Source organism: Schistocerca americana, chromosome 2 (genome assembly GCF_021461395.2).
Source record: "Schistocerca americana isolate TAMUIC-IGC-003095 chromosome 2, iqSchAmer2.1, whole genome shotgun sequence".
In the NCBI taxonomy this organism is placed as follows: Eukaryota; Metazoa; Arthropoda; class Insecta; order Orthoptera; family Acrididae; genus Schistocerca; species Schistocerca americana.
In genome coordinates, this window is record NC_060120.1 from 376911310 (window position 1) to 376924881 (window position 13572).

At 42.7% G+C, this 13572-nt stretch overlaps 1 protein-coding gene across 1 annotated transcript in view; it reads right to left on the bottom strand.

Annotated features, from left to right (window-relative positions):
* Positions 1–13572, bottom strand: part of LOC124594035 (agrin-like) — a 536557-nt gene that overhangs the window by 296261 nt on the left and 226724 nt on the right. Inside the window, exon 4 of the mRNA XM_047132385.1 lies at positions 3203–3238. Within this exon, the coding sequence (XP_046988341.1) occupies positions 3203–3238 (36 nt within the window). The remainder of the gene's footprint in view (positions 1–3202; positions 3239–13572) is intronic.

A 13572-nucleotide genomic window follows, 5' to 3' on the forward strand; every position in this document is an offset into this window, starting at 1 on the left:
AATATGTTATCTCCACGAGTCGGTTCTCTGTTTAATTGCTCGAGGTAATTTTCGGATAGTGCACTCAGTATAATGTCACTCGATGCTCTGTCCCTACCACCCGTCCTAAACATCTGAGTGTCCCAGTCTATATCTGGTAAATTGAAATCTCCACCTAAGACTATAACATGCTGAGAAAATTTATGTGAAATGTATTCCAAATTTTCTCTCAGTTGTTCTGCCACTAATGCTGCTGAGTCGGGAGGTCGGTAAAAGGAGCCAATTATTAACCTAGTTCGGTTGTTTAGTGTAACCTCCACCCATAATAATTCACAGGAACTATCCACTTCTACTTCACTACAGGATAAACTACTACTAACAGCGATGAACACTCCACCACCGGTTGCATGCAATCTATCCTTTCTAAACACCGTCTGTACCTTTGTAAAAATTTCGGCAGAATCTATCTCTGGCTTAAGCCAGCTTTCTGTACCTATAACGATTTCAGCTTCGGTGCCTTCTATCAGCGCTTGAAGTTCCGGTACTTTACCAACGCAGCTTCGACAGTTGACAATTACGATACCGATTGCTGCTCGGTCCCCGCATGTCCTGACTTTGCCCCGCACCCGTTGAGGCTGTTGCCCTTTCTGTACTTGCCCAAGGCCATCTAACCTAAAAAACCGCCCAGCCCACGCCACACAACCCCTGCTACCCGTGTAGCCGCTTGTTGCGTGTAGTGGACTCCTGACCTATCCAGCGGAACCCGAAACCCCACCACCCTATGGCGCAAGTCGAGGAATCTGCAGCCCACACGGTCGCAGAACCGTCTCAGCCTCTGATTCAGACCCTCCACTCGGCTCTGTACCAAAGGTCCGCAGTCAGTCCTGTCGACGATGCTGCAGATGGTGAGCTCTGCTTTCATCCCGCTAGCGAGACTGGCAGTCTTCACCAAATCAGATAGCCGCCGGAAGCCAGAGAGGATTTCCTCCGATCCATAGCGACACACATCATTGGTGCCGACATGAGCGACCACCTGCAGATGGGTGCACCCTGTACCCTTCATGGCATCCGGAAGGACCCTTTCCACATCTGGAATGACTCCCCCCGGTAATCGCGATAAATGGTTGAAATTAACAAATCATAGCAAAACCTGACTATTATCGAAAGCTGGTTAATCAGCCCATGGAACAGTTGTAGTAAGTATGCAGAGATTTTCCCACTGAGCTACGTTCTGTTGTTTGGTTGCAGGAATACACAAGGAAAATAACTGGCATATAATTTTCCTGGGAGGTTTTAAGCAACAGTTGAAGTAGGCTTCGCAACAGGACGAGAGGGCTAATTCCAGATATAACGGTAAGCTCCTGAAGAGAATACTGTCTCGCTGAGATGATAGGGAGTAAGATGAATAGTTTTTTAAAAAATGGTAGCAGCCATAACTCCAGCGTGGAACGATCGTCCTGGCGTAGAAACATTGAATTTACCACCCCTGTACCATTCAGTATATGTAGTCAACATGAGAACAGAATATTAAATGTAGTTGAAAGAATCATCAATATTTTCCGTTACTGTGAAGACTCAAAACACCTGCGACAGGAATCGTGCGTGTTTCTGCAGCGTTCTATATCTAGAGCAGGTCTCAGCGCCTCAAGCTCCTATGTTATATCGTTTAGTATTAATTCTGTTTGTCAGGCAACGAGCTACTCTATTGGTTTTATATTTATTTTACATATCTGTGTGGTGCGAAAATTGGCAATTGATCCAAAATAATGAAAAGTGTGAGATCTTCCACAGACGTTACACTACAAATCAGTCAAATCTAAAAAGTAAAATCAACTAAATGCCTCGGAATTACAATTAGGAACAACTTAAATTGGAAAGAACACATAGAAAATGTTATGCGGACGGGTAACCAAAGACTGCGACTTATTGGGAGAACACTTAGAGTATGCAACTTATTTACTAAAGACACTGCGCACGCTACTCTCGTCCCCCCCCCCCCCTTTTCGTGTACACTGCGCGATGTGGAATCCTTACCAGGCAGGATTAACGGAGTACATCGAGAAAGAAGTGCAGCATGTTTCGTACATCGAGAAATAGGGGAGAGAGTGCCACGGACATGATACAAATTTTGGAATGGAAGTCTTTAATACAAAGACGTTTTTCGTTGCGGCGGGATCTTCTCACGAAATTTCAGTCATCAACTTTATCCTCCAAATGCGAAAATATTTAATTGACGCCGATCTACATAAGAAGAAACGATCATCATAATAAAACAAGGGAGAGGAGAACTCGCACGGTATTTTGCGTGGTATTCGAGGGTGGAATAATAGAGAATTAACGCAAAGTACTGAAGTGTGCTTTACAGAGTAGCCATGTAGCCGTAGATGTATATTAGGTCACTGCGGCAGAGGCACGCAGCCAGGACTTTGGTGAAAAAATGTACGTATTTTTCTCATAGTATTACAATACTTTTGTATTACTCTTGTATCGTTACTCTTACGTTCATATTAATATCGATTGATTAGTTTTATTAATACTGGTAGCTCCTTAATATCTTCACTGTATTAGTGCATATGAATCAAAAAGTAGTTAACTTTGTGGCTAGTCTGTCTCGTCTAATGAATGAATTACTCACGGTGTTATGTGGAAAAGATCAGCGATCAGACACAAACAGGTAGAGTTAATTTATTGATTACCATGTCGACAAATACGTTAGTTAAATGTTCAGATGTGTGTGAAATCTTATGGGACTTAACTGCTAAGGTCATCAGTCCCTAAGCTTACACACTACTTAACCTAAATTATCCTAAGGACAAACACACCAACGCACGAGGGAGGACTGGAATCTCCGCCGGGACTAGCTGCACAGTCCATGACTGCAGTGCCTGAGACCGCTCGGCTAATCCCGCGCGGCAATACGTTAGTTATTGACATACCAATATATGCTTGTCCTTTAACAAACTTCATAATAAGCCTTTATCTGATTTTGAGGTCTCATCTAAATGTACACCTGAACTTCTGAAGTAATTTCCTGTAATTACTAATTTATTTTGGAATTACGTCTATTGATGATTTTGCACTAAGGAACGCCTATTTGCAAAACCATTTATTGTTAAAAAGCTGTAATTAGCCCTACTAGTTAGATACAAATTAATATTTATTCATTGTAGAGGGGAATGGCTTTTACCAGTCATTAAAGAAAACAAATAACACTGGACCTTACCTTCTGTAGGAATTGGAGGTATATCGTAGCTGAAATCTGGAAAAGAAAAAGGATGCTTATTTAATACAAAGAAATTTATGTCTTAATGGATAAACAATAATATATATTTTATAAACGTAAAGACAATTACACAAAAAGGTTTGCATTTGCAATGACACTTGTTATTATTACCTCATTTAAACCGCTCTAAACGTTACAAATATTTCATTCACTGGTAAATAAATTAAACTCCTGCAACGAATGATGAATCAAATAGTTTTGGATATATAAATCAATAGAGTTGACATCAGGTATACTGTACAGCTGCAGATCAACCAACGCTCGTTTTTATCGTGCTTTCACGTGATACAAAAAGTGATGTGCATTGGTGGTTTGTCATTTCGAGTTATCCTGATAATAACTTTCATAATCCCCCACGTGTCAATAAAAAGTAAGTTTAATTAAAGATAAATCATCAAACATAACATATAATGAGTAGAACAGGAGATGTGAAACGATTATCAGTTCATAACTCGGGTATTCAGTATATAATTCGATCCGTGTTACATGCAGTTACCACGTCAAAGCAATGTAAATTGGCACTATCAGCAAAAGGCGATAAAGTGAGCACCATAACGTGGGATCACTTTCGAGAAGATATGGCTACTCAGCACTGTAAGCACGACAGGAGACGATTTAAAACTGATTTGGAAGTGACATAATGGCAAATTAGGTTTGTTTTAAAGACACGCTGTAACGGTCTTGAGCGTTAGTTACCTTTGAGATTAGGCGTAGTGAGTTGAAGTTAGTCAAGAAGGCCTTTAAGGCGACAAAGATGCCATTATCAGCACTTCACTGACTTTGTACAAGCTCGGGTAATAGGACTTCGAGAAGCTGGATGTTCCTTCTGCGATGCTGCAGAAAGACTTGGCAGGAATGTAGCCACAGCACACGACAGCTGGCAGCGGTGGTCACGAGAAAGTCCGGTCGCAAGGGAACCAGGCTTCGGACGGCCACGTGGAATTACCGAAAGGTAAGACCATCGTGTTCGGCTTATGGCTCTGTCGCATCGCTTAGCTTCTGCAGCAGCAATCTGAGCAGCAGTGACACAACGTACTGTTATAAATCGGTTACATCAAGAACAGCTCTGAGCCGGACGCGCTGTACCGTGCATTCCACTGACCCCACACCACCACCTTTTGCGATTGTAGTGGTGTAAACGAGAAGTCATTGGAGGGTAGGCTGGAGATTTCTGGTGTTTTCTGATGTAAGCTGGCACCGATGCCAGTAATGGCCGTGTGTCTAGTGATTCGATCTGTTATGCTGTCATTCATGAACAGCATTACAAGGGTGTTTTCCAACAGGATAACGCTCGACCACATACCGCTGTTGTAAGCCAGCATGCTCTACACGGTTTCGATCGACATGTTGCCATGGCCTCTTAGATCACCAGATCCGTCTCCAAACAAGCACTAGCGTATTTTCCAACAGGATAACGCTCGACCACATACCGCCAGCATGCTCTACACGGTTTCGGTCGACATGTTGCCATGGCATCTTCGACCACCACATCTGTCTCCAAACGAGCACATGTGGGACACGGCAACACTAGCGTCATCCACAACCAGAATTAACCATCCCTGTTTTGACCGATCAAGAGCAACAGGCGCGGAGCTCCATCCCACAAACTTACAACCGCCACATGTACAACACAATGCATACACGTTTGCATGGCCTGCATTCAACATTACGGCGGTTACACCAGTTACTAATTTACCACATTCCACATTTGCATTGGCTTATCTCGCCCTTATATAAACCTATGATCTTGCAATGTTAATCAGTTAAATAGTTTGACAAACGTATTCTAGAAATTTCCTTACTCTACATTAATTACTTTTTGGTGCTACAATTTATTTCCTCAGTGTATCATTGACTGGGTTATATCAAGTAATTGCCTTCATGGAGCGCATTTGTAAGGACTTCGCTGCCGGTAGGAAAGGGAAGTGTATGTCTGTTAAAAGTGCAAGGTGGACAATTACGCAACTATAATTAGCACTGGATGAGAATTATGGCATGTCACGAACAGCGCATTGTTGTCATAGGAAGTTGCCTGACTGCCTGTGTCACAGTACCGAGCTGTGATTGCGGCGGTAAAGTATGTGTGTTGGCTTCTAAACTCTCTGATCGGCGCATTTCATGAAAGAAGCATGACTTAGGAGAAGTTGAGAGAAGTGATTCGGCAGTAAAATACGGAGATTGTATTGGGAGAGCTCTTGTTGATTATTCCTAAGTAATTTACGATTGTTTCCGTTCGCAGTGATATGTCGCCAATAGCGTAATCGAAAAGTACTCGATCTCTTCACCTATTTAGGCAGCACGTTACATATATTTACATTCAGTGCCATAACCTCACTAAAATTCCAGTATGGTTCACTAGATCATTAATATAAACTGTGCGGAATAGCGGCTCATTGTCGATTTTCTCCCGTTGAGAACAACGTGTTGAGTTCCGTCTGCAGCTCCCCTATATCCAGTACAAATCAGTTTCGGTGATTTATAAGTTCGTATTTTACTCACTAAACGACTGTGCAGAATCGTATCGATTGTCTTCCAACTCGGCCGATGTCCACGACCTTCCGGACCTCAGGGACGGAAAGAGCGAGTTGAGTTTCGCAAGATCTCCGTTCATGGAATCCACACAGATTTTTTTTTTTGTGTAGGAGATCTTCGATATCCAGATTCGTTCGGAGTGTGTGCATCTGTATTACAGACAGATTATCTCGATTCATTGTTGATGGTTCACAGAATCAGTTGCAGGTTATCTATCTAACGGCTTCCAGGGGCAACAAAAATTTGATGCTTCAATATTTCATATAATTATTGAATGAATTTACACATTTGAAATACTGTCATAATTCAGTTGTATAATTTTCTGTTAAAGGCTGAACACAATAAGAATTGTATTACAGTTAGAAACTGTATATATGCCTTCAAACAGCGTAGCTCACTACGCACAATTACCCCAACTATGTCCATCGAGAACATGAGCATTATCGACTTTAAACCAACTTTTAAGGTACCAGAATGAGATTTTCACTCTGCAGCGGAGTGTGCGCTGATATGACACTTCCTGGAAGATTAAAACTGTGTGCTGGTCCGTGACTGGAACTCGTGAACTTTGCCTTTCACGGGCAAGTGTTCTACCATCTGAGCAACCCAAGCACGCCTCACGCCCCGTTCTCACAGCTTTACTTCTGCCAATATCTCGTCTCCTACCTTCCAAACTTTACAGAAGCTCTCCTGCGAAACTTGCAGAACTAGTACTCCTGAAAGTAAGGATATTGCGGAGACATGGCTTAGCCACAGCCTGGGGGATGTTTCGAGAGTGAGATTTTCACTCTGCAGCGGAGTGTGCGCTGATATGAAACTTCCCGGCAGATTAAAACTGTGTGCCGGACTGAGACTCAAACACTCACCCGCGAAAGGCAAAGGTCCCGAGTTCGAGTCTCGGTCCGGCACATAGTTTTAATCTGCCAGGAAGTTTCAACTTTTAAGGTAGTTTCTAACTTTTCTGATTTTTTTTGCCGCCTTCTCCCACCAAATGGTTAAAGAAAAATGCTTTTCACTGTTGTCCTAGAAGAACGTCTGCACCAGGCATGACGTTTTCATTTATTCCTTCTTTACTACTCTTTTCGAAAGTCACTTTACAGACAATATCCACATACACAATTCAACATACCTGGAAATCTACGTAGTCGTACGACACATAGGTCGGAAGAATTTTGCTTAAAATTGACCGCAAATTACCTAGGCCAACGAGAGGCGTTTTTGGGTAACGCAACACATTTTTTTCTGACAGTAGGTTGGTTTTATTCAGGATTCTAATACACCATATTATTCCCCACTCTTATGGCTACAAAACCCTATTTTTCAACATAACCTCCGTTAAATGTGACAGCTTTACGCCACTTTACTAGGTGGGCCTGTATGCCCTCATGGTACCACTCTACTGGTAGACGGCGGAGCCAACATCTTGACTCATCAATAACCTCCCCATCATCCACGTACTGCTTCCCACGGAGTGAATCTTTCATTTGGCCAAACAGATGGAAGTTGGAAGGTGTGGGTGAGGAAGAACAGTCCAATGAAGGTTTGTGAGCACCTTTCGGGTGTGGGGATCTGCTTGAGGCCTTGCGCTGTTGCGGAAAAGGAGAAGCTAATTTGCATTTTTTTGTCGACTAGCACGCTAAAGTCGTTTCTTCAATTTCTTGGTGGTAGCACAACGCACTCCAGAGTTGATCGTTGCGCCATGAGGCAGGCAAATGGAATAACCCCCTTGAGAGTCTCAGAAGACTGTCTCCATGACATTACCAGCAGAGGGTGGGGCTAGACTTTTTCTTTGGAGGAGAGGTGATGTGACGCCACTTGCCGTTTTGCGTTTGGAAGTGATGAGCCGATGTTTTATCGCCTATGATAATATTCGACAAACATTTGTCAGGATCAGACCCGCCAGGTTAGCCGAGAGCGCTAATGCGCTGCTTCCTGGACTCGGGTAGGCGCGCCGGCCACGGATCGAATCAGCCCGCCGGATTAAAAACGAGGGCCGGTGTCTAAGCCAGCCTGGATGTGGTTTTTAGGCGGTTTTCCACATCTCTCTAGGTGAATACCGGGCTGGTCCCCACGTCCCGCCTCAGTTACACGACTCACAGACATTTGAAACACATCCGCACTTTATCATGATTTCCATTAGATGCAGACTGATTCCGTCCCGAGGGGTACTGGGTGGCGGCAGTAAGGGCATCCGGCTACCCCTTCAAATTAACATGTCAAATCCGACTTAACCACGCCAACCCCGCGCAAAATGCGGGACAAAGGCGCAAGTGATAGACAGATAGATTTGTCAGGATCAGCCTCATAACGCGCAAGCAATTTCTTACAACTCCTTCGTTGCTGTGTTCTCTTTGGCAGCGAGGAGCCCAGCGGGCGCACACCTTCGAGTACCCCAACTAGTGGGCGAGTGTGTCAGCACTACCAGCAGCGACGTACGGTCGAGCAGCGAGATGTCTGATGATGATCCGTCGATGTCTTGGAGTGAGAGTGTCCACGCGTTCAGACAGTGCAGAAGTGGCAGCTGTGTGCGTCCGGCCGGCATTTGGGAGACAGAGCAAGTCCGCGTGACCTTGCTGCAATGATGACAGACGCTTTGCCCAACGACACACCGTGCTTTCGTTCACTGACGGGTCTCTGTAGATATTTTGCAATCGCCTATGAATTTCTGTGGTGCTCAACTCAATGACAACTTCCTGCTTGGAATGCAACCCCGTTACAAACCCAATTTTCAAGGTAACTTATAACGCCGCCGCTATCAGACTATAGAAGCTGAAGCGGGAATATTCCACGATATCCCATAACAAATTTTGCACTTCTTCAACCTAACCTGGGAGAGAAAAGAATGGTTGCATTATTTATCCAAAACCCCTCGTACATCCAGTGTTTCATAATGAGAGCTTATGGTAACTTCCGACAAAAATTTAAATACTATCTCAAACCTTTTCCAAAATTTTTCTCGCTTACACGTTTGACGTGAAAAGTTTAACATATGAACTCATCTGTAAAGTAATCAGACATCTGAAACTGTTTTATTCATGGGAGCTCGATTCTTTAATGAACTGACTGTTTACTGGTACCATATGTCCCGTAATTCTACAACAGACTGACGTCGGCGATGTAGGTCTATAATTATGCGCTTCTGTCTGACGATCGTTCTTGAAAACAGGAATGACCTACGCTCTTTCCAGTCGCTAGGTACCCTTCGTTGCTCTAGTGACCTACAATGAACTACTGCTAGAAGAAGAGCGTATTCTTTCGCACAATCTCTGTACAACCTCACAGGCACCTCAACTCGTCCAGTTGGCTTTCCACTGTTGTTCACTTTTAGTTGATTTTTAATTCCGCGATCGGTTACCTCTGCATCTGCCATCTAGGCATTTGTGCGATGATTGAAAGGAGGAAACGAATTAAAATCTTTCGCGGTGAATCAATCTCGGAAGAAGGAATTCAGTATTTCAACCTTTTCTCTGTCGTCCTATGTTCCAGTGCTGTTGTGGTCACTAGGAGACTGAACAGATGATTACGATAAGCTCACTGACTTTACACAAGACCAATACTCATTAGGATTTTTAATCAGGTACTTCAGCAGTATTTTACCTACAAATTCATGGAATACTTCTCTCCTTGCCCTCCTCCCGCTCATTTTGCTTCATTCAAATTCTGTTTGTCTACAAGGCTTTCACTTCGCTTAAGTCGGAGATTAATGTCTTCACTTTCGCAAGTTTCTAACGCGACAGTTGAACCTCGGTGGGTCCTTCACATCCATCACTATCTTGATCACCACATGTCGAGGGCGTATTGTACGCGTGGACGTCCAATATACTGTAGACGTTGGACTCCGGTGGAAGGTCAAAAACGACAGATATCCTCAGTTTGACGAGGAACGACACTTAGAAACATTTTGAGCAGCGGAAGAAATGAGTGGAGTCATATGTCGACTTAGATGGGCTATAATATCAAGATGATAGCTATTAACTGAACTGCTTAGTTAAGGCAACTGCTGCACCAGCCTTATTTGATTTGTGTCAGTATACGTTTGCAGAATTTTCTTTCGGCGTAGAACAACACGTGTCCTCCACATCTACTGTCACTAAAGTAAACGAAAGAGTTGGATGTTGTCCCAGTGAAGAAGACAAGTCAAGTTCGGAGAAACAGTTGAACACTACTACGCTATCACGCATAGTCCAATCGGAACTCTTACGAAGGTGACTTTGGAGATTACATTTTTCTGAGTGCTCGTTAACGTCATGACACGGGATTGAAACGCAAGTTTTTCCTTTGACTTGTTATTTTCTCCAGTTTGTTTTATCATGTAATCAAGTTGCTATCACCATAGCAGACTTCCAGGACTAGTCTGCTTAGCACTATGTTTGTAAAAAAGCAGTGATGTCCCAGTTTATTATCAGGGGTAAAAGAAACGTTGCCAAAAAAAAAAAAAAAAAAAAAAAAAAAAAACACAGCCACATCTCACCTATATGAACTGTGGCGTGTAGAGAACTGAACTGTTATAGTTTAGAGAGTATTTTTATGGATAATACAGCGTGAAATAGTCACAGAATACACATTTTTCTCTATGATATGTAACACACAGGTCAACATTCAATCTTTTTAATGCACCAGTTTGTAGTAATTCACTTACAGAAAGCGATAATGTCTACCTGCGATGAACAACGAGGAACACATTTCATTTGTGATATCGGTGAATGTTTCTCCTGCCGCAACTATTTCGTATCTGTGGATGTGGGTCTGCCATGCTATATTTGCATTTTACTTTTTAATGTTCGATGCGTTTGAATGCTTTTATTTCAGTGTCATACTGATTAGTACTGCAGAGATTAATCTCATTCAACCAAGAAGGAAATAACGTTGTGTCAGATTAAAATTGCGCGCCTATCAGGGAGTGAAATCCAGGTCTGTAGCTTTCGTGGACAGCTGTCTACCGAAAAAAACTCCTAACTCGCTCTTCCTACTGCGGTTTGCAACCGCGTTTCATTTAATCACAAGTCAGCAAGGATTTTGTTTGTCCACATCAGTTATAACTGTAACACACGCACATCATTTGTTAGTTGTAATGCACAGCAATAATTACTGTTACCAAGTAGTTTGCAAAATATAAATATACGCCAACCTACTGGGAGTAGCCAAGGCACTCTTGACCCGAAGGTAGTTTACGAGCTGTAAATGATAGCGGATGATTAATTTTTCCTTCGTAAGTTCCTGCGATAGTTAGATATCCTCCTAACGTGTATGTGGCAAATACAGTCAACTCCCGGCTGCTTTGCAAGAAGAGATCGATTTACAAATCTATTTTTCTGCTTGTAAAATATCTACTTACTCAGTATGGATAAAACAGCGTGATGCTACGCTCGTGAAATCTCGCTACATCGTTAAATTTCTTGATAAAGGTGAAAAGCATTGTTTAATATATATTTACATGTATTTGTGTTTATTTATTATCGAGAGAAAATTACTTATGATTTTACGTGTCGAGAGCACTTACGAAAGGCAAGTCTTCTGGTCCAGACGGTACACCTATCAGTTTCCTTTCGGAATATGCAGACACAATAGCGCCTTTCTTAAATCATATGCAACCGCTCATTTGACGAAAGGTCTGTTCCTAAAGACTGGAAAGTAGCACAGGTCACACCAATATTCAAGAAAGGAAATAGGAGTAACCTACTGAATTACAGACCCATATTACTGTCCTCAATTTGCAGTAGGATTTTGGAGCATATACTGTACTCGAACATTAAAAATCACCTTGAAGAAAATGACTTATTGATACATAACCAACACGGATTCAGAAAATATCGTTCTTGTGCAATACAACTAACTCTTTATTCCCCTGAAGTAATGAGTGCCGTCGACAAGGGATCTCAGATCGATTTCATATTCCTAGATTTCCAGAAGGCTTTTGATACCGTTCCTCACAAGCGACCATTAATCAAATTACGTGCATACGGAGTATCGTCTCAGTTGTGTGACTGGATTCGTGATTTCCTCTCAGAGAGGTCACAGTTCGTAGTGATCGACGGTAAATCATCGAGTAGAACAGAAGTGATATATGGCATTGCGCAAGCTAGTATCATAGGTCCTCTGCTGTTCCTGATTTACATGAATGATCTAGGTGATAATCTGAGCAGTCCCCTTAGATTGTTTGCAGATGACGCTGTAATTTACCGTCTACTAAAATCATCAGACGATCAATTCCAATTACAAAATGATCTAGAGGGAATTTCTGTATGGTGCGAAAAGTGGCAATTGGCACTAAACGAAGAGAAATGCGAGGTCATCCACATGGGTACTAAAGGAAATCCGATAAGTATACGATAAATCGCACAAATCGAAGGGCTGTCAGTTCGACTAAATACCTAGGAATTACAATTACGAGCAACTTAAATTGGAAACACCACATAGATAATATTGTGGGGAAGGCGAAACAAAGACTGGGCTTTGTTGGCAGAACAGTTAGAAGATGCGACAAAACCACTAAAGAGACAGCCTACATTACACTTGTCCGTCCTCTGCTGGAATATTGCTGCGCGGTGTGGGATGCTTACCAGGTATGATTAACGGGGGACGTCGAAAAAGCGCAACGAAGGGCAGCTCGTTTTGTGTTATCGCGCAATAGGGGTGAGAGTGTCACTATGATACGCGAGTTGGGTTGGCAGTCACTGAAACAAAGACGGTTTTCTTTGCGGCGAGATCTATTTACGAAATTTGAGTCAACAACTTTCTCTTCCGAATGCAAAAATATTTTGTTGAGACCCACCTATGAAGGGAGAAATGATCATCATGATAAAATAAGAGAAATCAGAGCTCGAACGGAAAGATTGAGGTGTTCATTTTTCCCACGCGCCATTCGAGAGTGGAATGGTAGAGAAGTAGTATGAAAATGCTTCGATGAAACCTCTGCCAGGCACTTCAGCGTGAATTGCAGAGCAACCATGTAGATGTAGATGCAGCGGAATCTTTGACTGATATAATATTGCCTATAAATCGACTGTGACTGCGCAGCGGACATTTCTTGACTATTGTGCTTCTCTGTGGTGAGCACCATTTTATAGTAAATGTACAATATATAGTTCTCTCTAGTCAGACGTGAAGCATAAATGTCGCTCATAGAGTTTGTCTCGTGGAGAAATTAAGTTTAGTGTTGTGGCAGCCATTAGAGTCTTTCAAATTTGATTTGCTAGTCTACGTCAAATCGTCATATATTTGGGTCATTATTCTGTAATCTAACGACGTGGAGCTCCCATATAGATGATCATTGCGTGCCTACTCGTTTCGAGGATTCAAACCCTTATCTTCAGGAGGTAGAGGAGTAGTATGTGGATAAATTGAGGATTTGAGTCTGATGGGAGGCTTACCAGGGCAGTCCGTGCAGTTTCTATGACCACTGTGCCCGATGGCGCAGTGGTCAGCGCGTCTGCCTTGTAGGCAGGAGACCCGGGTTCTGATTTTCTACTTTCCTCGTCGATTTAAATCATTGTCCACTGGCAGCTAATGTCATTAATTCCTTTGTGTCTTGATTCGCCGAGGCTGCAGCATCAAAATGGTGTCTGTTCTTTCGTACATGTCCGAAAGAACAGACACCACATAGAGGAAAATTATCTGTTTACAGTTTTTATGTTAGTGCAGAACACAGACTCCTTTTCACAGCATCAGGCCAAGTACACAACAGATTATTTGTAGTGTAGGTAAAGTAAAACCTAAAGACGGCTAAAGAAGTCATCTGGATTGGCCTGCCACGACAACAATTCCGCTGTTCCCGAAAA